The 22,066-nt window shown below is 54.2% G+C and overlaps 1 protein-coding gene across 8 annotated transcripts in view; it reads right to left on the bottom strand.

Annotated features, from left to right (window-relative positions):
- Positions 1–22,066, bottom strand: part of FGD3 (FYVE, RhoGEF and PH domain containing 3) — a 90,581-nt gene that overhangs the window by 8,249 nt on the left and 60,266 nt on the right. For all 8 annotated transcript variants that reach the window (XM_023187787.2, XM_023187780.1, XM_023187783.1 and 5 more), the window contains 9 exons: positions 21,847–22,003; positions 17,529–17,667; positions 16,745–16,803; positions 14,341–14,487; positions 12,521–12,613; positions 10,183–10,262; positions 8,501–8,531; positions 7,939–8,046; positions 5,970–6,032 (listed from right to left, as the gene is read on the bottom strand). In XM_023187787.2, coding sequence (XP_023043555.1) covers positions 5,970–6,032; positions 7,939–8,046; positions 8,501–8,531; positions 10,183–10,262; positions 12,521–12,613; positions 14,341–14,487; positions 16,745–16,803; positions 17,529–17,667; positions 21,847–22,003 — 877 coding nt within the window. The remainder of the gene's footprint in view (positions 1–5,969; positions 6,033–7,938; positions 8,047–8,500; positions 8,532–10,182; positions 10,263–12,520; positions 12,614–14,340; positions 14,488–16,744; positions 16,804–17,528; positions 17,668–21,846; positions 22,004–22,066) is intronic.

Below are 22,066 nucleotides of genomic sequence, written 5' to 3'. Positions count from 1 at the left end.
GAAACTCTTCAGGTTCAAGGAGAAAGGGCCAGGCACCGTGGCTCGCGCACATAATTCTAGCACTTTGGGAGGCGGGAGGGTTGCTAATTCCAGGACTTTGGGAGGCGGGAGGGTTGCTTGAGGCCAGAAGTTCGAGACCAATCTGGGCAACATAGTGAGACCCTGTCTCAACAAAAATTCCAAAAATTAGCTGCTGTGGTGGCACGTGCCTGCAGTCCCAGATATTTGGGGGGCTTAGGCAGGAGGATCACTTGAGCCTGGGAGGTTGAGGCTACAGTGAGTTGTGATCACACCACCACACTCCAGCCTGGAGGACATGGCAAAATCCCAACTCAAAAAATAAAAAATAAAAAAAAGAGAGAAAGAAAAAGATGAACTGAACTGGTTGGGGGTGAAGAAGCAAGAAAGGGGTGGCTCAGATTGGGCATAAGCATTGGAGGCTGGGATGGGCTGAACTGTGTCCCCCCAGATTCATATGTTGAAAATTTAATTCCCAGTATCTCTGAATGTGACTATATTTAGAGACAGGGTGTTTAAAGACACATTAAGTTAAAATGAGGTCTTCGGTTGGGCCCTGATTCAATCTTACTGGTGTCTTTATACGAAGAGATGAGGACACAGAGACACAGAGAGAAGACCGTGTGTGGACACAGGGAGGAAACTGACATCTCCAAGCCAAGGAGAGGCCTCAGGAGAAACCAACCCTGCCCACACTTTGATCTCAGACTTCAGCCTCCAGGTACTATTTTGTTCTGGCAGCCAAAACAAACTGACACCAGTGCCTCCGGGCAAATTCTGGCCAGGCACTTCCAGCTGTGTGGCCTGGTCTGTGGTCCCCCTTCACTGGCCCACCTGCAGGTCCCCCAAGCGCCCGGCCAATTTGGCACAGGAACCCAAGGGCAGGGCTGGCTCCTTTGAAGGTGACAGGGACGCTCACTCGCTGTGCTGCAGCCCCCAGCACCTCTGATGAATGGGCCTTGCTCCAAAGACACGGGTGAGGCAGCCTGCGCTCCTTCTGCAGTTTTTCTCACACTCAAGACCCCAGTGGGGGCTCCAAGCACACTAGGCGGGGAATGGGCACCACTGACCTGGTGGTGAAAACCTGTTCTCCAGGTGGGCACCCAGAGAGGCTGGGAAGTGGGAGTGATTGGTGGAAGGGCGGCCCCGATGTGCACCTCAGCCCAGAACTGCCTGCTCGTGAGGACCCCAGAAGGGGGACCCGTGCCTCGGCACCCAGGGGCAGCACTGCATGGCAGCTGAGAACAGCACACGACATGCCCATGGGGCAGGGGGCAGCAGGGGCTGGAGGAGTGAAGAACAGCCATGAAGGAGGACAGGTACCTGCGGGGCTGGGTGCACAGCAAGAGCTTGGCCTCTGAAGACCAGCGGGGACCAGGTCCCAGTGAAGGGACAGACGACAATTCTGGAAGCAGTGAGTGTGGCTCAGGGCTGGGGCGGTGCCGGGAGTCCCACTGGCTTCCTTTATCTGGCAAATCTTCTCAGCTATGGAGCTGAGCTGAGCACTCGGGGTGGGTCCTGGCCCTGTACCAGCTCCCACGGAGCTGAGGTCCACAGCCCACCGAGGCCAACCCTCCAGCTCCCATCATCAAGGTGTGGCAGAATTTGTAGGCATGACCCAGTGGCTGAGGGGCAAGAGGCCCACCTGAGTAGTCAGGGATGGTCTCTCGGCCATGCACACGCCCCTTTGTGGATGAAGTTACCACACAGGTTGACCCAAAGAAGGGAGCTCAGGTTTTCGTTGGGGATGTCAGGATATCAGAAAAGCTGGGCCCAAGTCTCTCCAGGAAGATGGAGAACTGTGGCTTCCTCAGTATCTGACTGAGTGACTTCACCCCCAAAGCGCCCAAAACACTCCAGCGTTAACCCAGAAAGTGGTCTCCACCAAGGGTCAACGGGGCTGCCCCCTCCAGCAATTTTTCTTGAGCAAATTGAGCTGCACATCCAGGAACAGGGGGCATAGCTGAGTTACATAGAATTGGAGCCCAGTAAGTGGCCCTGATGAAAACAAGTCAGTTTCATCAGATACTAGAAATGACCCAGCAGGGGACACAGGCCTTGGGGCACAGGTACTGCCTGGGGCTGTTCAGACAGGAGGGTGGCTGGGCTGAGGCCTGAGGCCGTGCCCCTCGCTGCCAGCCTTGCCCTGGAGCCCCGAGGGTAGACACAGGGCACTGCCTCGTCCCAGGAGGGGCAGTGGCTGAGACGGGGCAGTGCCTGAGAAGAGGCCCTGGCACTGCCCTGTCGAGGGTGCCCTCTGATGCCTCGCTGGCACCTTGGAGGGGTTCATGTGTCACCCACGGTGGGTCTGAGGCCCTAAGAGACCTTCTGGATTCTGACATTTTGTGTTTCTGTTAAGAGCAACTCGATGCTTGCCCATCAGGGAAGCCTTTGCATTCTGCAAGGCCCCTTGCAAAACTTCCTGGCTTGGGTGTAGCTTCTCTTAGGAAAGGGGCTTACAGGGACTATACCACTGAAGAAATCGGGCTCAGGAAGTAAGTTTGAGTTTGGTATACTGTAGCAAAAATCACTGTTGTGGATAAGAGGATGAACTTGCTTTTGAGTGCTTTGTAAAATGCACACTGAGCTCACCTCCATCACACCACATTCACCCTGTGCAGCTCGACACCGACACTGAGCTGTCCCAGCTCCCACCACGGTCTCAACTCTGCTGGTTTTGCAAACAGGAAGACACCAGTGAGGAACACACGGCCAGGTCAGGCCACATCCACTAGAGGGTAGGGAAGCCCTGGGGCCCTGGGCTGGAGCCGAGGTCTGTTGTTGTTTGGTGGTCTGTCGTGGGCCCAGCCCTGGCTTGGTGTGGGTAAGGGACAGAGACAAGAGACCGGAACTGGAATTGTGGCCCTGAGCACCTGGCTCCCTGGGCTACTGCAGAACCTGAGGCAGCTGAGCCCTGGGCCAGGGGAAGTAAAGGGAGTGGGGCCGGCGGCACTGTCCACCCAGCTGGGCACACCCATGGAGGCACAGCGGGTCTGCTGGCCACAACCTGTCCAGCAGACGCCCGGACACTGACTGAGGCCCTGAGCCACAGTTACCTTCTCGCCTGTGATGGAAGCAGGGGGCCAATAGGGGCGTTGCCTGTGTGGCCAGCAGCGCCTCAAAGCCCTGCTCCAAGGCCATCTCCAAGCTGTGTCTTCCCATAAGTTAAAACATTTTAAACCACGGCCTTGCAGGTTCTTCCAGCTGGAACATTCTCCTGTCTAGGCACCAACCCGGGGTTAGACTCCCCAGGAGCACACTCAGACACCCTGTGTGGATCCCCTCAGCCAGACCTGGGCTCCTGCTGTTTCTACGGCCCACCCAGGTCCTGCCCACCCAGGGCTTCCCTCCGCATGTGGCCTCCACCCACTTCTGCTTCCTTGACTCCCCAAGACACTGAAGGTGCCTCTCCAGGGCCTGTGGGCTCACACACAGGACAGATGCACTCACAAAGGACAGGGGGTTCTCACTGAGTCTTGATGCCTCTGCGGCGGGACTGTGACCACGGATGCCTCCATAAGCCTGGCCCAGGGCCCCAGGCTGGACAGGGAGGGTCATGGAGCAGAGGTCAGCCCAGTTCACTCCTTATGTGAGCTGTATGTGTGGGAGGCAGTGCTCTGTGCCAGGACATCACCATGGAAACTGTCAGGGATGCCTGCCCTGGCTGTGGGATGCCAGGCAGTGGGGCTGATCAGGCAGTGCCTCATACACACGGGTGTGGGCTGTCACGTCCCCACTGTGACCCTGCGATTGTGTGTCCACTGTGGGCAGCTCGCGCTTCTGTGGCTGCACTCACACCATGAGTACACATTGCTTTTCATAACTTTCCTTAATGCTCCAGAAAAGGGACTACAGAGCTCTGTGAGTCTGGGCACAGCCAGCCTCACACTTACTGCCTGGCAATACAAAAAGTTGCTGATGGGAAGATTCCCATCATAGGCCGGGCGTGGTGGCTCTCGCCTGTAATCCCAGCTGAGGTGGGCAGATCGTGAGGTCAAGAGATTGAGACCATCCTGGCCAACATGGTGAAACCCCGTCTCTACTAAAAATATAAAAAATTAGCTGGGTGTGGTGGCATGCACCGGTAGTCCCAGCTACTTGGGAGGCTGAGGCAGGAGGATTGCTTGGACCTGGGAAGTGGAGGTTGCAGTGAGCCGAGATTGTGCCACTGCACTCCAGCCTGGGTGACACAGCGACACTTTGTCTCAAAAAAAAAAAAAAAAAAAAGGGCTGGGTGCAGTGGCTCAACCTGTAATCCCAGCACTTTGGGAGGCCGAGGAGGGCAGATCATGAGGTCAGGAGATTGAGACCAGCCTGGCAAACACGGTGAAACCCCGTCTCTACTAAAAAAAAAAATATATATATATATATATATATATATACAAAAAATTAACTGGGCGTAGTGGCAGGCACCTGTAGTCCCAGCTACTACAGGAGGCTGAGGCAGGAGAATGGTGTGAAGCCGGGAGGCAGAGCTTAAAGTGAGCTGAGATCATGCCACTGCACTCCAGCCTGGGCAACAGAGTGAGACTCCATCTCAAAAAAAAAAAAAGTTGTTGATGGGCAGATTCCTGTCATTGAGACATTTTTATCAGGGGCCCCTGGGGCAGGCTACGGGGCTTCATAGACTTAGACAGAGCAAACAGCAGATGTCAAGGCCCTTGGGCCTGGCAGGGCAAGGGGAGCCCAGGGCATCTTCAAGGAGGGTGGCCAGGAAGCGGGGTGAGGCCAGACAGAAGGAGAGACAAGTGAGAGGAGATTCTCTCCTAGGAGGCCAGGGGACCACGTCCCCCCAGGCTGTCAGACTTCCTCATTGTAGTGTTGATCAGATGTCCCTGCAGGGCACCTGTCTGCTCTGCAGAGGCCAGGTGGCTGTGCTTTGTGAATCTGGGGTCTCTCCTCTCGCCCGTTGGGATGTATTTGGAAGTCCCCCACACCTGCGCACTCCATCGAGCCCCTGAAGCACCACATCCTTCCTGAGGCCTCCTGAGTTTCTTCATGGTTTCCCAACGCCGGGCCAGCTCAGATCACGACGGGTGGGGCCTGGTAAAGCTCAGGTCATGGGAGGGGGCGGCCAGCGGCCAGCCCACTTGGACAGACCCGTCTGGGGTGGGGCTAGGGCAGCCCTCTGGGGCCACGTCATTCCTGAGCCTGCACAGCATAGGGGGAGGCGAAGCGCCTGGAGAATCGCCCTCCCGCATCTGGGTGCGGCAGCCACATCGGGGTGCTCCAGGGTGATGCTGCTGTCAGCATTGGTGAGTGCCAGGCCTGGGTGCCAATGATGATGGCTCCAGGTACAGATGCTCTTGGCCCTCATCCCCTTTAACTTCCCGGATTAAATGGAGGGAGGCAGGCCTCATCCCAGTTCCTACAGCACATCCCCTGGCAGGCGGGCGCGTGGACACGGCCAGCCTGGCCGGAGCAGCACCCTGGTGGGCTGGCTGCCATAAGGCACAAGAGAACACAGACCGGGAGAAGCAGGGAGGCTCAGGCCTCCCTGGCCGCAGCTTGGGGTGAAGGACTAAGCAGTCCTCTGCATTACTGAGCCTCCCGAGGACCTTGCACTGTTAATACACGCTTGATGGGACGATTCACATGTTAAGAGCATAAATGTTCACTTGGAGCTCAGAGGATTCTCACATGTGTGCCCAGCTGTGTGACCACCTCCAACTAGGTAACGGACATCCCCACATTGACAGGCCTCTGCGTGCCTGCCTCACAGAGGCCGCTGCAGTGACCACACAGGTCATCAGAGCCTGGACTCAGACACGGCTTCACCTCCACACACCCAGGCCCCCAGGCACAGTGAGCAGGACAGGCTGGCCCCTCAGTCCTCAGCCTCCAGGAGGCCCCGGTCCAACCCTCCCTCTCCATCTTCCCTACAGGTCATCCTGGTCTGACCCCCTGCTCCGCCTCTCACCCCTGCTGACCGCTGAGCATAGGGCACTTACCCCTGCTGCACCCGAACCGCCTTCTGTGGTCACCACAGGCTCCAGAGGGCTGGTGCTCATGATCTGGAACGGACACAGAGGCCGAGTGAGAGGAGATTCCAGGGCCACGCAGCCCCTGTGCAGCGGGGAACAGTTCCTGAAGCTCCCAGCACCTCCCCGTGCATTGAGGGCAGGCTCAGGAGCAGAAATTCCCAGGCCTAGGATTTGCTGTGCCTTTGGGGAAGCTGCTTCCTCCCTGGGCCTGGCCTGAGCGGAGGGCTCTCCTAGGAGCATCTGCCAGTGTGGTGGGTGGCTGGTGGGTGACGCCTCCCTTTGGCCCACCGTGATCAGGGGCTCTAATTCACACCAAATCACCCAGTGAGTAAGGAGGGTCCCTTTGGGTTCTCTCTCATCCTCCAGGGCTCTTTGTGGAGAGTCTCTGCAGCCCCCACTTTCTCAGCAGAGTGAGGGTCTGGGCTCAGCCTCTGGACAGAAAGGGCTTGGCCAGCTTTAAGGACAGCCAGGCTCAGCGTCTCACATTCCCAGGTCACCTCCACTCAAGGCAGTCCCAGGACTCTTCCTTTCTGGATGATGCCAAGTTCTTACAAAGTGAATGCAAAAAGCAGAAAAAACCTAGTGGACTTGATACAAGTATGAAGTAGATATGGGGGAGGTGGGCTATGCCAGGCAGACCCATGGAGGTGGTACAGAGGGCAGAGCCAGCCTGGAGGTGGGATTCGGGCCTGTGGGGTCTGGGTCAGGCGGCGAGAGTTGGGGCACCCTCACTCTGAGTCATGCCTGGTACCCCCGTGAAGGCTGGAGCAGAGGGCCTGGCATAGGGCTCAGGGCACCGTCTCTCCTGGGTGCCTCCCCGAATGTGTCCTTGCTATAGTTCCAATCCCTACGCCTTGTCCAGGGCCAGTGGCTCCAGGGCCTTCCTTGCAATGGGCAGACATCAGCTTCCTCACCCAATCCTCTCTCCCTGACTCCAGGGAAACCCTGTTGGGGAGAAATGGCCGAGGCTTGATCCTGGGGCTGCAGCCCTGACTCCCTGGCCAGGCTTCTCGGCAAGGACCCTGTAGCCCTGCCTCTTTCCTAGCCTAAGTCCCCACATGAAATCCCCCTGGGCCCTTGGGGCAGCTCCACATGAGGATGGGGAGTGAGATGCTCCTACTGCTTCCCCCAAGGGGCTCTGCACCACCATCTCCCAGGGCACGGGGGCACTGGGGGGAAAATACAAGCTACAAGCACAGAAAGGTGTCTGCAGTCATGGGCCGTCCTGGGCCAGAGTGGTATGCGGGCAGTGCACAACAGCCCTGTGATGCCAGTTCCACCACCCATGGCCTGGGGATGTCACCGAGCCCCTCTGAGACTCAGTTTCCACGGGGATGATGTAACATTCCTTGGTGCATAGGATGCTGTGCAGAAGGCACCAGACAACCAAACAGGTCATGCAGGAGCACTTCCTCCACGGCCACATCCTGCTTTCCCGCCCACCTGGGCACTGACCACAGGCCTGGGACCCAGCAGGCTGCAGCGGGCACTTAGTGGAGGGTGGGTAGGGGTGAAATTAAGTTCAGCCTAAAGCTGCCATGGAAAGGTGGCCGACTCTTCATACCACGCTCAAACACGGCAAACGCGGAGCTGTAACCAACCCAGCTGTTTCTGTGCTTCACTTTCCCTTTTCTGTCCATAAATCCTCTCCGACCACACGGCAGCAGAGGCGGCTCTCTGGACCTATTCCAGTCTCAAGGGTTGTAGGGGGTAGGTGCTGTCCCATCCACGAATAGTTGTTTGCTCAATTAAATTGTTAAAGTTAATTTGTCTGAAGTTTTTCTTTTAACGCAAGGGAGCGCCCGATGTCCTGGTCCCTGGTACAGCAGGAGGAAAGCCTAGAGGTTGAGCTGCCCACCCAGACGCCAGTGCCTTCTGCTCTCCGCAGGCAGCCTGTCCCCTGGAGGTCCCTCTGCGCCCCGGGCCACTGACTCACAGGCACGTCTGGGGAGAGGCTGGGGTCCTCATCCTGGCTGAAAGCGCCACCGAAAGCCTTGAAGGTCTCACTGTTCTGCTTGTGCTTCTCGATGGTGGCCTGGATGATCTGGACACAGCAACACAACAGGGAGGACCATCAAAGGATGTGGGAGGACGCTACCCGCAGGAGGGACGCGCCTGCCTCTGTCCCGAGGACGGGCCCTGGCGTTCCCGGAACAATGCCCAGGCCACTGGCCATCTCCTTTCCCCGCTACCAATGATGTGGTCTCCCCTTCGAGCTGTCCAGATTGAGGAGATCCACCCTGAGCGGGGAACCTGGCCTGTGGCTCCACCAGACCCGTTCATGTTTATTTGGGGGCCCTCAAACAAATGAATGGGTTGAAAGGCCTGTGGCATCTGAAGGTGCTTATGAAGGCACAGTGTGGTCACTGCATCCCTGCAGGGTGCGGCACAGGGCCAGCAGTCCCGGAGGCCAGGCCCCCACCCTCTGCCCCAACGTGAATGGCCTTACTGCTCAATCACTTGGTCGTTTGGTTACTTTACAAGTTTAGAAGCTTCACCTGAATCCATTCTTTCTTCTCTTCCTCTGTCCTATAAAACCAAAACGGTCTTGCATTAATCCAGTCTTGGATACCGACTCTAAATGACCAGCCCTCTCTCAGCCCCGCAGCACACCCAAGCCACGCACTGGCTTGTCAACACAGCTCAAGCATGGGAAGATTGGCCCCAAGGGCCTCAGAACAACTGTGGCCTGGTGGGACCAGGTGAGCCACGTGGAGCCCTCTGCAGTGGCTGTAATTCAATGCCTCCTTGGACCATAATGGGTCATTACGAAGATCCCACTGTTGATTGGCTGTGGGAGAACAGAACTCCCATATATGGCTAGTCAGAGCACAGCCTGACATCACCTTAAAGGGTAGTGTGACCATAGCCACCAAGATTTCAAACAGATGCACTACCCTGTGACCAGCAATTCTATGTCAGCAATCTATCTGATGGCTACAACTACATATATGCAGAAACACCTAAACACAGGGACACTGCTTGCAGCACCATTTGTGATGGCCAGGTTCAGGATGAGCCCAGGTCCTCATCAGTGGGAACTAGCTAATGATCATTAATGGAAAATTATGTTGCTTTAGGAATGGTGTGCAGATATGGGATGATTCTTGACAAATTAAGTGAAAAAGTAAGATACAGGACAGGTATAAACAGCCATCTGTGATTTAAAACGTAGATACATGTGCATGTGCATAGAAAATCCTCGAAGGGGCCAGGCACAGTGGCTAACACCTGTAATCCCAGCACTTTGGGAGCCCGAGTGGCGGGGCGGGGGGGGGGGGGGTGGATCACCTGAGGTCAAGAGTTCGAGACCAGCCTGGCCAACGTGGTGAAACCCCATTGGGGTTTCACTCAAACAAGAAATTAGCCAGGTGTGGTGACAGGCACCTGTAATCCCAGCTACCCAGGAGGCTGAGGCAGGAGAATCACTTGAACCTGGGAGGCAGAGGTTGCCGTGAGCTGAGATTGCGCCACTGCACTCCAGCCTGGGCAACAACAGCGAAACTCTGTCTCAAAAAGAAAAGAAAAGAAAAGAAAATCCTAGAAGAACACTCAAGAGAGGACTAAGAATGTGCTGGGCCTGCTGAACAGGAGGGGGGGCAGAGGCTTAATTTTCATCAACTTCCCTTGGTACTGAAAGGGCCCCGATCGTCCCATAGATAGTTTTTCCGATAAACATACAGATTGACCCTTCCGGTCTTCAAGCTTGAAAGTTAACATTTGTTTGATATCTGAGTTCCTTCCTCAGTAACCTTAAGGCCTCTCAAAAAAACCATCAAGGGACTGAAACTCACCAGGTCACCACATCCAGACAATGAGAGACCCAAACCCTTTGTCCATCGTGATTGCTTCCTTGCCCCCCCCCAGTTCCTGTTTTCTTACACATTGTTACGTTTCTTCCCTGCTGTATATGCCCCTAGTTTTAGTTGGTCAGGGAGATGGATTTGAGACTGAGTTCCCATCTCCTTGGCCGATTAAAGCTTCTTCCTTGGCAATAATCATCTCAGTGATTGGCTTTCTGTGCAGCAAGCAGCAGGACCTAGACGGAACCCCGGTGTTTGGGTAACAGTACTGTTAAATTTTAAGCCATACATAAATAAAAATATATTGCAAGGTTATCCAGTTTAGAAAAAGAAGACATGAGGTCAAAGACATTCACTAGAAACAGCCCGTTCCATACCGTGTCTGCAGCTCCAGGGACCTTTTTCTTCCCGTTATGATGAATGTATGTGCTGTGTTTGGCTTGACGATATCCTGCACCTGAAGGGGCAAGAACAAAGAACAAAGCAAACCCCAGCTGGTCATTTTAGCGGGTCCTTAACTCCAGCTTCATGTTTTCTGACTTAGAAGTGCTTCCCCGAGGAGGTAGCAGAGTTGAGCCTGCAGCCCCACAGTTCTCAGGGAGAGGGGCGCAGAGGCTCAGGTCACCGTGGCTGCTGCATGAGCTGGTCCATCGGGAACAGCGGGCCTCCCACCCTGCTCAGACACAGCTGGGACCGCTCATCTTCTGTGCTTGGAACTCTGCTGACCAAATCCATCCCCTGACACCCAGCCTGTCAGGTTTCCTCCCCATGTCGCCCCCATCCATCCTCCTCAAATCCAAGCCATTCCCCACAGGCACCACTGGGCACTGCCCCCCTACAGCAGCCACGTCCCCTTAGGATGGAAAGGGACCTGATGAGAAGAGCGAGGATGGCCTTAGCCTCCCTGCAGAGTCTGAATCCCTGAGCAGGTGCGCCCTGAGATTAGAGATGTAAATAGGACAATGCGTGCCCAGAGCTAATGAAAACAGGGTCACTTCTTCACAGAACCACAGCCTCAAATTCCATCCTCTTCCATCAGGATGAGACCACAGAGACCGCGGCTGGGCGCGGCAGCTCACACCTATTCCGTGTCTCATGGCAGTGGTAGCTGAGAGGGCTTTGAATGAATGGGTGCTCCAAAAACATTTGCTAAATCAAAATATGCAGTCATTTGCTTAATGCCACCAAAAATCCCTTCTTACCTTGAAATTCTCTGAATTCAGGTTAAGAAATAAAAGACTAACTAGAGAAAATACCTTTTTTTAAGGTTGTTTTATTTTTTTTTTTAAGTTATTTTTGAGACAGGGTCTTGCCCCGTCAGCCAAGCTGGAGTGCAGTGAGTGGCAGAGTCATGCAGCCTTGACCTCCTGGGCTCAAGCAATCCTCCCACCTCAGCCTCCCAAGTAGCTGGAAATAGAGATGTGCACCACGATGCCTGGCTAATTTTTTACTTTTTTATAGAGACACGGTTTTACTACATTGCCAAGGCTGGTCCTGAACTGGGTTCAAGTGATCCTCCTGCCTCAGCCTCCCAAAGTGCTAGGATTGTAGGCGTGAGCCACCAAAACTACATGCCTGGCTTTTTATAGTAGTTAGAAGAAACCACTTTTTTAGTGTTTCTCTATAAAAAATCAGTCATGGCTGGGCATGGTGGCTAACGCCTGTAATCCCAGCACTTTGGGAGGCTAAGGCGGGTGGATCACGAGGTCAGGAGTTTGAGAACAGCCTGACCAACATAGTGAAACCCCGTCTCTACTAAAAATACAAAAATTAGCTGGGCATGGTGGCATGCACCTATAGTCACAACTACTTGGGAGGGTGAGGCAGGAGAATCCCTTGAACCCAGGAGGTGGAGGCTGCAGTGAGCTGAGATCACGCCTTTGTGCTCCAGATTAAGAACTACCATTAAAAATAATGACTAGGCTGGGCGCGGTGGTTCACGCCTGTAATCCCAGCACTTTGGGAGGTTGAGGTGGGTGGATCACAAGGTCAGGAGTTCGAGACCAGCCTGGCAAACATGGCGAAATCCCGTCTCTATTAAAATACAAAAATTAGCTGGGTGTGGTGGCATGCACCTGTAATTGCAGCTATTCAGGAGGGTGAGGCAGGAGAATCCCTTGAACCCAGGAGGTGGAGGTTGCAGTGAGCCAAGATCACACCATTGCACTCCAGCCTAGGCGACAGAGCAAGACTCCGTCTCAAAAAAAAAAAAACACCATTCTGGACCACGCTACAGATCTGCCTGGAACCCTCCCCTGGCTCTGGTGCAGGAGGACAGGAAAGAGCTCAGGACCCAGGAACCAGGCAAGGGAAGCAGGCCCTCGCCCCAGCCAGGATTTCTCCCTGCAACCCTGGGCTTCATGTTTTTGTTTGCAAATAGGGCCCCAAGTCCCAGTCTTAGAGGTGACAGGGTTCGGTCCAGATCCTGGTGCCATCCCTACTGCCCCCTGCATCCTTCAAGGCTCTGCAGAAAGGGGAGTTGGCAGCAACATGGCAGGTGGGCCAAGCAGAGAGGGATGGAATCCTGTCCTTCCAGCCTGGGGCACCAGGACTGAGATGATGCCTTGGTCACAGATAAGGTCTGTGGCTTGGAAAAGCAGGCAGGGGTGCCAGGCTGCACAGAGGTGAGTGCCTCAGCAGCCAGAGCCAGCTGTCCCCAGCCCTGCTCAGTGCCCCTTCCAGGGGGACAGGTTTGAGATGGAGGAGCTCACCCACCTGGAGGCCCGAGATGTCCATCTTCTCCCGGACGCTGAACTTCTGGCCCATGAGCCGCAGCTTGGGCACACAGTAAAGGATCATGCTGTTGAACTGCAAGAGGGATGGCACAGGTGAGGACCGGGAGCTGCCCGCAGGCCACCCCCAGGGGCCCCCGTGAGCTTCATGGGATCTTTTCTTTTTTTTAATGTTATAAAGTGAAAAATATTTTTAAAAGATATGTGCAGTAATTTTAACTACGGTTACATCTTTGAGTGAGGAGACTCTAGTCGCTAGCTTTATTTTTGTTCATTTCTATTTTTAAATTTTTAAACCATGAACATGAGCTAATTGTATAATCAAAAAAACAAAACTTTTTTTTTTTTTTGAGACGGAGTCTCGCTCTTGTTGCCCAGGCTGAAGTGCAAAGGCACAATCTTGGCTCACTGCAACCTCCGCCTCCCGTGTTCAAGAGTTTTTCCTGCCTCAGCCTCTCGAGTAGCTGGAATTACAGGCAGGTGCTACCACGCCCGGCTAATTTTTGTATTTTTAATAGAGATGGGGTTTCACCATGTTGGCCAGGCTGGTCTCGAACTCCTGACCTCAGGTGATCCGCCCACCTCAGCCTCCCAAAGTGCTGGGATTACAGGCGTGAGCCACCACGTCCAGCCAAACCAAAACTTTTGAATGAGCTACTGATACATTCACCAAAACGGATGAATCTCTCGAACCCACATGGGGAGCTAAAGGAGCCAGACTCATCTCATGGCATTGATGTCACATTCAGGAAAGGCAAAATTCTAGCAACAAAGAAGAGATCCGTGGTTGCCAGGGCAGGGGAGCACTTGCCCACAAAGGGGTGGGACAAGGGAATTTCGGTGGGAGGGGGACAGTGATCAAACTGTTCTGTAACTTGGCCAGGCGCAGTGGCTCACACCTGTAATCCCAGCACTTTGGGTGGGTGGATCACCTGAGGTCAGGAGTTCGAGACCAGCCTGGCCAACATGGTGAACCCTGTGTCTACTAAAAATACAAAAATTAGCCGGGCGTGGTGGTGCATGCCTGTAATCCCAGCTACTCAGGAGGCTGAGGCAGGACAATTGCTTAAACCCGGGAGGTGGAGGTTACAGCAAGCCGAGACTGAGCCACTGCACTCCAGCCTGGGAGACAGAGCTAGACCGCGTCTTAAAAAAAAAAACAAAAAACAAAAAACTGTTCTGTAACTTGATTGTGGTCACAACTGTATTAGTCAGAACTCAGAATTGTAAAGCAAAAATGAGTTTTAGTTAACATAATTTTTAAAAACTTAAAAAAAACTTTCAAAGAAATAATTGTTTATTCATGAAGAATTAGAAGCTAGAGAAAAATAGAGGAGGAAAGAAGAACCATATCTGTTTCTCCTGCGCCGAGGCACCTGGGGTGGGTCTTGAATTACACTTCCATCCCGCCTTCCCCCTCCCTCCTGGCCAGGGTTTGGCTTAGGAATAGGTGAAAACATGATTTGCTGCTACAGTTCTCTATGCTCTCCTGGTTGCTACAAGCTGGAGTCTGCTCAATTCCAGGGAGGAAAGAGGTATTGACTGTGAGGGATTAAAAAATGAGATATTTGCAGCAAATGGGGAGAAGCCGCTGGCAAAAGTCTGGTGTCTGGATGTGGAGAAGCGAGCCTCCCTGTGGCTAGGGGAGGGATGCTGAGGGTCTTAGAGGGAGCCAGAGTCCCCGCAGGAGAGGCCACAGAAGAGCCATGTCCTTGGGCAGCCAGAGCCCTGCTGGCACTGCCCTGGGCTTGAGGCAAATGGCAAGGGAGGCTCTGCGGCTGGGCTGGCAGGAGCCGGGCTCACCAGGAAGAGGTGGCGGTCCTGGGCGGTGCCGTTCTTGGCTGACAGCTTCTGGATTTGGCCCTCCTTGATCAGCTCATTGGCCGGGTTGACAATGTCCTCTTCCCCACCCAGCTGCTCGTACACCTCCAAGAGCTTGTGCATTTTCTCCTGCAAGAGACATGGGGCTCAGGCACCAGAGGTCTGTGAGTGGCTGGTGACCTAGAGATGCGCAGAGCCCTTCCCTGCAACTGTAGCCCAGAATCCAGAGAGGGCAATGAGCTACCGACAGGGGTAGGAGGGAAGTCAGAGTGACGTTTGAGTTGAGTATTGAAGGATGACTAGGAGTTCGCCATGCAGAACATAACAATGATAAACAGCAACAGAGCTAACCATTGCTGTGAGCCAGGTGCTGTTCTACATATGATACACGTTTTAACTCACCTAGTGAGGTGAGTGCCATTGTTATCTTCATTTTACAGACAAGGAAACTGAGGCACAGAGAGGTCAGTTGACTGTCTGAGACCCAGACTCGGACAATCCATATGTCACCTTCCCCTGGTCACGGTGACTGGGGGGGTGGTCACGTGGGTAACCAGCACCCAGAAGTGCGACGTGACAAGGGCAAAGCTCATGGCTCAGCTTTGAGCCAGATGCCAGTGCAGCGGAAGGCAGAGCTGAGCCTGCAGCAACCTTGACAACAGTCACGTGTCTGAGTCTGGACCTGCTGTGACTCAGAAGCCCGGTCCTTGGACCTGAGTGATCTCAGCCTGTACACCCTGGAGGCAGGTGGGTTTGGCTGACCCTTCTGTCTCTGGCACCAATGCAGGTAGGTGCAAGTGGGCACAGGGTGTGGGGGGCACTAGAGGAGCCAGCAGCACAGAGCTTAGAGGAGCAGACCAGGGTAGGGGTGAGGGTCTTTCAAGAACTGGGGGAATGGGCAGGTACCTGGTATATACACAGGGGAGATGGCTGTGCACCTGCCCACTACTGGGGGCTGGGTGTGCAGTGGTGTGTACCGGGGGCTGGGTGCGAACCTGGTATGTACTGGGGGGCTGCGTGTGCAGCTGGTGTCTAATAGTGGAGAACTGTATGCACCTGGCATGTACTGGGAGGGCTGGGCAAGCACCTGGTGTGCAGTAGGAGGGCTGGGTGTGCACCTGTCATGTCCTGGGGGGCTGGGTGAGCACAAAGCCAGTCCATGAAGGGACTAAGGCAGCTTTAGCGAGTAAATGAATGACAGTAACACAGAGCACTGACACTTCCTGCACCAGGTCCTGTTCTGAGCATTCTATGTAGAGTGCTCCCCCACACCCCGTGGCTTACAGGTGCGCACCACATCTAATTTTTGTATTTTTAGTAGAGATGGGGTTCACCATGTTGGCCAGGCTGGTCTCGAACTCCTGACCTCAAGTGATTTGCCGCCTCGGCCTCCCAAAGTGCTGGGAGTACAGCCGTGAGCCACCCTGCCTGGCCTTGCTGAGGCTTTTGAACACAAAAGTTGCCATGGCCTCAGGCCATTTAGGGCTGAGTTCCATCGTAACATGTGGCCGACCCTGTCTAGGGCAGGCCGGAGACCGCTTTGTGGGGCAGGACTTGGGGCTGACCCTGGATATGTTGCAGCTCTCACTGTCTTTAGCATTTTAGGGGTCAGGAAACAGCCATTCTCTGAGAGGTGTGTGAGTTTTGGAAGAAAAGACGCGGATTTTGATAATTAAATGAAACTGCCTAGGGAAAGTACCTGGAACATAATGGATACTTAGAAAACAAAGGAAATTCCTTTTTTTTTTTTTTTTCCTGGTTTTTGTTTATTCTTTTTTTTTTCCTTTCTTTCTTTCTTTCTTTTTTTTTTTGAGACGGAGTCTCGCGCTGTTGCCCAGGCTAGAGTGCAGTGTCGCCATCTCAGCTCACAGCAAGCTCCGCCTCCCGGGTTCACAACATTCTCCTGCCTCAGCCTCCAAGTAGCTGGGACTACAGGCGCCCACCACCAAGCCCGGCTAATTTTTTGTATTTTTAGTAGAGACGGGGTTTCACCGTGTTAGCCAGGATGGTCTCGATCTCCTGACCTTGTGATCCGCCCGCCTTGGCCTCCCAAAGTGCTGGGATTACAGGCGTGAGCCACCGCGCCCGGCCATAGAGTGATTCTTTTAATCTCCACAGACGCCCAATGAGACAGGCTGTCAGGGCTCCCATTTTATAGACGGGGAAACTAAGGCATAGAGCATTAAATAACTCACCACGGACACAGATCTATCATAGCAAGGGGCAGGGCTGTCTAGCTGACCCGCCTGGGGACGGGGGTAGGAGGTGTAAAGGAGTCACTCGTGGAGCCCCCCGAAGGATGGGGGCGAAGGGCTGGCCCACAAGGGCCCCCGGCCCTCACTCTTGCTCACCACCCTGCTGGTCCCCGCCGGAGCCCCGCACTCACCACTTTCCGAATGGCGGCATTGGAGTGGTTGGCGGCTGTGGAGATGAGCTCCAAGGACCCTGCAGGAGGAAGACTGGGCTTAGCCTGGGGCCACCGTGGCTCCATTTTTGCTTGCCTGAGAGGCTCCAGGGCAGCTGCCTCCAGAGAGAGGATCTGTCTCTGCTGTCGGCCTTTCCCATGGTGCCTGGGCTACTCTAGAGGACTGGCCCAGAGGAAGGGGGTGACTCTGCCTCTGACCCTGCAGACACATCCCTTCTGCTGGGGCCAATACCAGGCAGGGGGCTCCCACAATCCTGCAGGCACCTGCCCAGGCTGCCTGCCAGCCACACCAGGCAATGACTGGACCAGAAGCAGCCCCCACCAGCCCCATGAGACCCGTTCCTGGGGCCTAAGCTCTGAACGGGGCCAGCATTTAGTAGCACCTTCCCTAGACCAATGTCCACCCGCATACTTCAAGCAGGGGAGATTTTTCTCTGCCCTCAAAGACACTAAGTCCCTTCCTGGGCTGTTAGGGGTCTCACTTTTTCTCTCTCTCTCCTTTCTCTGTCTCTGTGTGTGTCTCTCTCCTCCCCTCTGTTTCTCGCTCCCTCTCCCTCTCTTTCCCCGATGTCTCCTTATCTCTCTCTCTCTGTCTCCATCTCTCTCCCTCCCCGTCTCTGTCTCTTTCCCTCTGGTCTCTCTGTTTCTCTCTCCCCTACCCCCATGACCCCACGACTCTCTCCCTCCTCTCCCCACTCCCAGAGTTCTTGGCAGGTGCCCCTGGGAGCCCTTGGCCCCAGCTTACTCTCCGCATCCTTCCGGTCTGGGGCGTCCTGCGGGAGCCTCTTCAGATAGTCCTTGAGCAGCAGCTCGTACCGGGGGACCCTCTGCACAGGCTCCAGCATGTGGTGCTGCAGCGTCAGGTTTCCACACACCTCCTGCTTCTGTGGGGACAGAGGGAGCATGGGGCACCCCAAGGACACGTGTGTGGATGCCGGCCCCGCCATGGCTTCTGGCCACCACAGCCTCAGGAGGCTGCCTGGAACTGGCTGCCCAGAACTGACTGCCCTTCAAGACATGGCTGGCACAGACCACACTTTACAATGGGAGAAACTGAGGCTTGGAGAGACTGACCAATGGAGCAAGAACTGGAACCCCAAGCAGCCTGGCCCTTGGCCCAGAGCTGGCTCTCTTATATGCATCCTCAGTGGAGAAAATAAATGCCTGGACAGGACTGTCTCCTCTCAAGAGTGGGTTCTCCCCGCTCCCCACCCACCCGTGGGCCTAAGCAGGGCTCCCTCGACCCCTCTGCTGAGAAATCAGGCAGAGCTTCGCCCAACTCTCCCCACTGGGAATCGGGCCAGGGCCTGTCCTCATGCCTAGAAGCCGCTGGGGAGTCCTCCTGCAGACCACGCTCGATGTAAACGCACCCGTGTTCCAGTCGGGTGCCGAGACCCTCGCGCCCCACCCGTGCCCAGCACTGCTCACTGGCTCCCCGTGCCTCCCTCCCACCCTGCTGCACCTCCTCGCTGCCATGTCTCCATCTGGCATCCGAACCCCAGACACGTGTGCTGAATGCTGCCACCCTGTCACCTCTGTGCTCCCCACTCGGGTCCTCCTGCCTGGGCCACTTTGCCTCTGCCTCCCCCAACGATGCCCACTGGGCAGCCTGTGAGGGCCTGCTGCCTCTGTCATCCTGTCCGCCAGCTTCCCCACCCACCTGCCAGCAACTTGAGGGCCTCAACCACCCTCACCCGGCTCAGGGCCCAGAACAGAATGGCTTCCAGCTCAGATGAGCTCAAAAATGCCTGCGATACAACAGGGTGAGAGAAACCCAAGTCTTCATAAAAGCAACTGTTTCCGGCAACATATTGACATAATCTCCAAGTATCTCCCTATAAGAAACTTGTTTTTATTCTTTCTTTCTTCCTTCCTTCCTTCCTCCCTTTCCCTTTCTCTCTCTCTCTCTCTCTCTTTCTTTCGACGGACTCTCGCTGTTTCCCGGGCTGGAGTGCAATGGCGCCATCTCGGCTTACGGCAACCTCCGCCTCCTAAGTTCAAGTGATTCTCCTGCCTCAGCCTCCTGAGTAACTGGGATTACAGGCGCCCGCCATCACACCTGGCTAATTTTTGTATTTTTAGTAGAGACAGGGTTTCACCATGTCGGTCAGGCTGGTCTCGAACTCCTGACCTTGTGATCTGCCTATCTCAGCCTCCCAAAGTGTTGGGATTATAGGCATGAGCCATCGCACCTGGCTGAAGCCTTTTTTTTTTTTTTTAATGGAGTCTTGCTCTATTGTCCAGGCTGGAGTGGAGTGGAGTGATCTTGGCTCACGACAGCCTCTGCCTCCCTGGCTCAAGCAGTTATCCTGTCTCAGCCTCCCGAGTAACTGGGATTACAGGCGTGTGTGTGCCACCACACCCAGCTAATTTTTGTATTTTTAATAGAGATGGGGGGGGGGGGTCTCACTATGTTGCCCAGGCTGGTCTCGAACATCTGACCTCAGGTGATCCACCCACCTTGGCCTCCCAAAGTGCTGGGATTACAGGCGTGAGCTTCTGCGCCCCGCCAAGAAACGTATTAATTGGGGAAAAAACCCAGCTTCACCTGAGGAGTCCTGGCAGACACGCCCTTAATCAAGTCAATATCCCCAGGACGCAGAGACTGAGCCACCGGGCAGAACGCAGGGGGAAGAACACAGCCTCACTCTGGGAAAAGGCACAGCCTCAATCAAACTGGACAAACGGCAGAGAAGCCCAAGCAGGCAGTCTACAAGTAACTAGCCTGCACCCCTCAAAAAGACAAGGACCCAGGCCCGCTCCAGACCCAGGAAGCCAAACACAATCGTCAGAGCAATGTGCGGCCCTGGGCTGGGTTACGGACCAGAAAACAAGAACGTTATTGGGACAATCGGTGACATCTGAGTGTGGGCTGCGGAGTAGACAGCACCAGGTCCGTGTAAAATCCCCGATTTTGATCACTGAGCTGGGAGTACGCAAGAGAATATCCTTGTTCACATTTAGTGATAAAGGGTTATGGTGTCTGCAACTTAGTCTCGAAACGCTCAAAAGTCATCATCATCTGTACGAGTTTAGAGAGAATAATAAAGTAAGACTATTAACAAAATGTTAACAGTGCATAACAATTTGGCATTTTTGCAACTTTCCTGTAAAGGTTTAAAGTTATTTCAAAATAAAAGTTTAAAGTTTAAAATATGCTTTGGATTAAAGGAAGGAAACCTGCAAAAGGCCACGGGAAACTTGACTGTCACATGATCCTGTTTTGTCCACGCCAGGGCTTCTCACCCTGGGCACTATGGACACTCGGGTCAGAGAATTCTCTGCGGTGGGCCATCCTGTCCGCTGCAACGTGTTCTGCAGCATCCCTGGACCCACCAGATGCTGGGTGCACCACCAATGTCTGCACATATGGCCTGGGATCCCCAGGGGGGCAAAGTCACCTTCAGGGAATGGCTGGACGGTACTGAGTCCAGGCGGAGAGCCCTCTCCACAGCCTGCCTGGCCCTGTGTCCACTCTGCCTACGGTGAGGGGATGCACAGACCAGTGGCTGGCCTGCAACCGGGGCCATGTCTGCCTCGAGTGTCCCCAGGCAGACGTCATCCAGGACATGGCAGTGCTGCGGTAGCTGCTGCAGATGTGTCTGCATCCCAATCCAGAAAGTGTCTAGCCTCCTAAGGGTTTGCTGGACCCAAGAACGGGGTCTGCCAGGGATGGACAGAGGATCACAGCCTGTGCCAGGAGAGTGACTGTTCGCTGCACCCTGGAAGGGCTCATTCAAGCTCGACAGCACACACATATCATTACGCCACATGGCCATGTGACTAATTTCACTGTCTCAGCGTCTACACAGAGTCTGCCCTTCCCTTATTTCATTCTGAGGCCTAGATGGGAGTTGCCAGCTTGATTGGCAACCTGGGAAGAAAACCAAATTAATCCGGATTTTGTGTTGTTGTTTTTTTTTTCTTCTTTTTTTAAACGGTGGGGGGTCTGGGGGACAGAGTCTCTCTCTGTCGCCCAGGCTGGATTGCAGTGGCACGATCTCAGCTCACTGCAACCTCTGCCTCTTGGTTCAACCGGTTCTCCTGAATCAGCCTTCAGAGTAGCTGGGACTATAGGCTCGACACGACCAGCTAATTTTTGTATTTTTAGTAGAGATGGGGTTATATAGTCTTGGGTAGTGGGAAATGCATTTAAAAATAAGCTTTACATTTTAAGAAGTGGTGAGAGGAAGTACTTAAAAATAAAAAATTCTGGGCTGGGCGTGGTGGCTCACACCTGTAATCCCAGCACTTTGGGAGGCCGAGGCGGGTGGATCACGAGGTCAGGAGATCGAGACATCCTGGCTAACACAGTGAAACCCCATCTCTACTAAAAATACAAAAAAATTAGCCGGGCATGGTGGCGGGCGCCTGTAGTCCCAGCTACTCCGGAGGCTGAGGCAGGAGAATGGCGCGAACCCGGGAGGCAGAGCTTGCAGTGAGCCGAGATCGTGCCACTGCACTCCAGCCTGGGCGACAGAGTGAGACGTCGTCTCAATAAAAGAATAAAATAAAAAATAAAAGATGGGGGAAAATAATCTGTGACATGCATGAGAGAAAGCAGTTGATGTTCTTAGCATACAAAAGCCTTGTGAATCAAGAAGAAAGAGACCGACCCTACAGGAGATAAGAGCAGCCGGGGTTGTGAGGAGGCTGTTAGCAGAAAGCGAAAAAGAAAAAAGCAATGTAACATTTAAACAAAAATGCCTGCACTAGATATCGAGGGACACTGTGGAATCAGAAACTGTCCTTTGAATTCAGGTTCCATCAGATAATAGCTTGTGATGCTGTAGCTTGCACAGCCTCTTGAGCCACCATTTTCCAATGGGAATGCTGATTCGTTCTGTTATTGTAACACTCAAAGCATCAACAGAGCATCTGGACACATAATTTTCCTAATTTTCTCTATGTTCCAAAATTTCAGTAATGTCATATATTACTTTTTGGAGTTTATATATATATGTGTGTGTGTGTGTGTGTGTGTGTGTGTGTTTAAAAGATAAAACACCGGGCTCTGTGCATCTTGAGAACATCCGTGTCCACACTCCCGCTGCCCGCCTTACCTGGATGCTGTGGATGACGTCTTTAAACAGCGGGGAGCGCTGGGTCCACGTGCTCACCAGCCCCACGGCTCGGTCAAAGTTCTTAACGTACTCGCCGTACATCTTTAGGAACGGGGCCAGCTTTTGCAGGATGTCCCCGAGCCGTGGGTTTGTGTCCCTTCGCGGAGAAGTGAATCATCAGAGAAATAGCTGGGTGCAATGGGGGCTCCGAGGTTAGTGG

This window comes from Piliocolobus tephrosceles, chromosome 14 (assembly GCF_002776525.5).
Source record: "Piliocolobus tephrosceles isolate RC106 chromosome 14, ASM277652v3, whole genome shotgun sequence".
Taxonomy (NCBI): domain Eukaryota; kingdom Metazoa; phylum Chordata; class Mammalia; order Primates; family Cercopithecidae; genus Piliocolobus; species Piliocolobus tephrosceles.
This window is presented reverse-complemented; position numbering and strand designations above follow the sequence as displayed.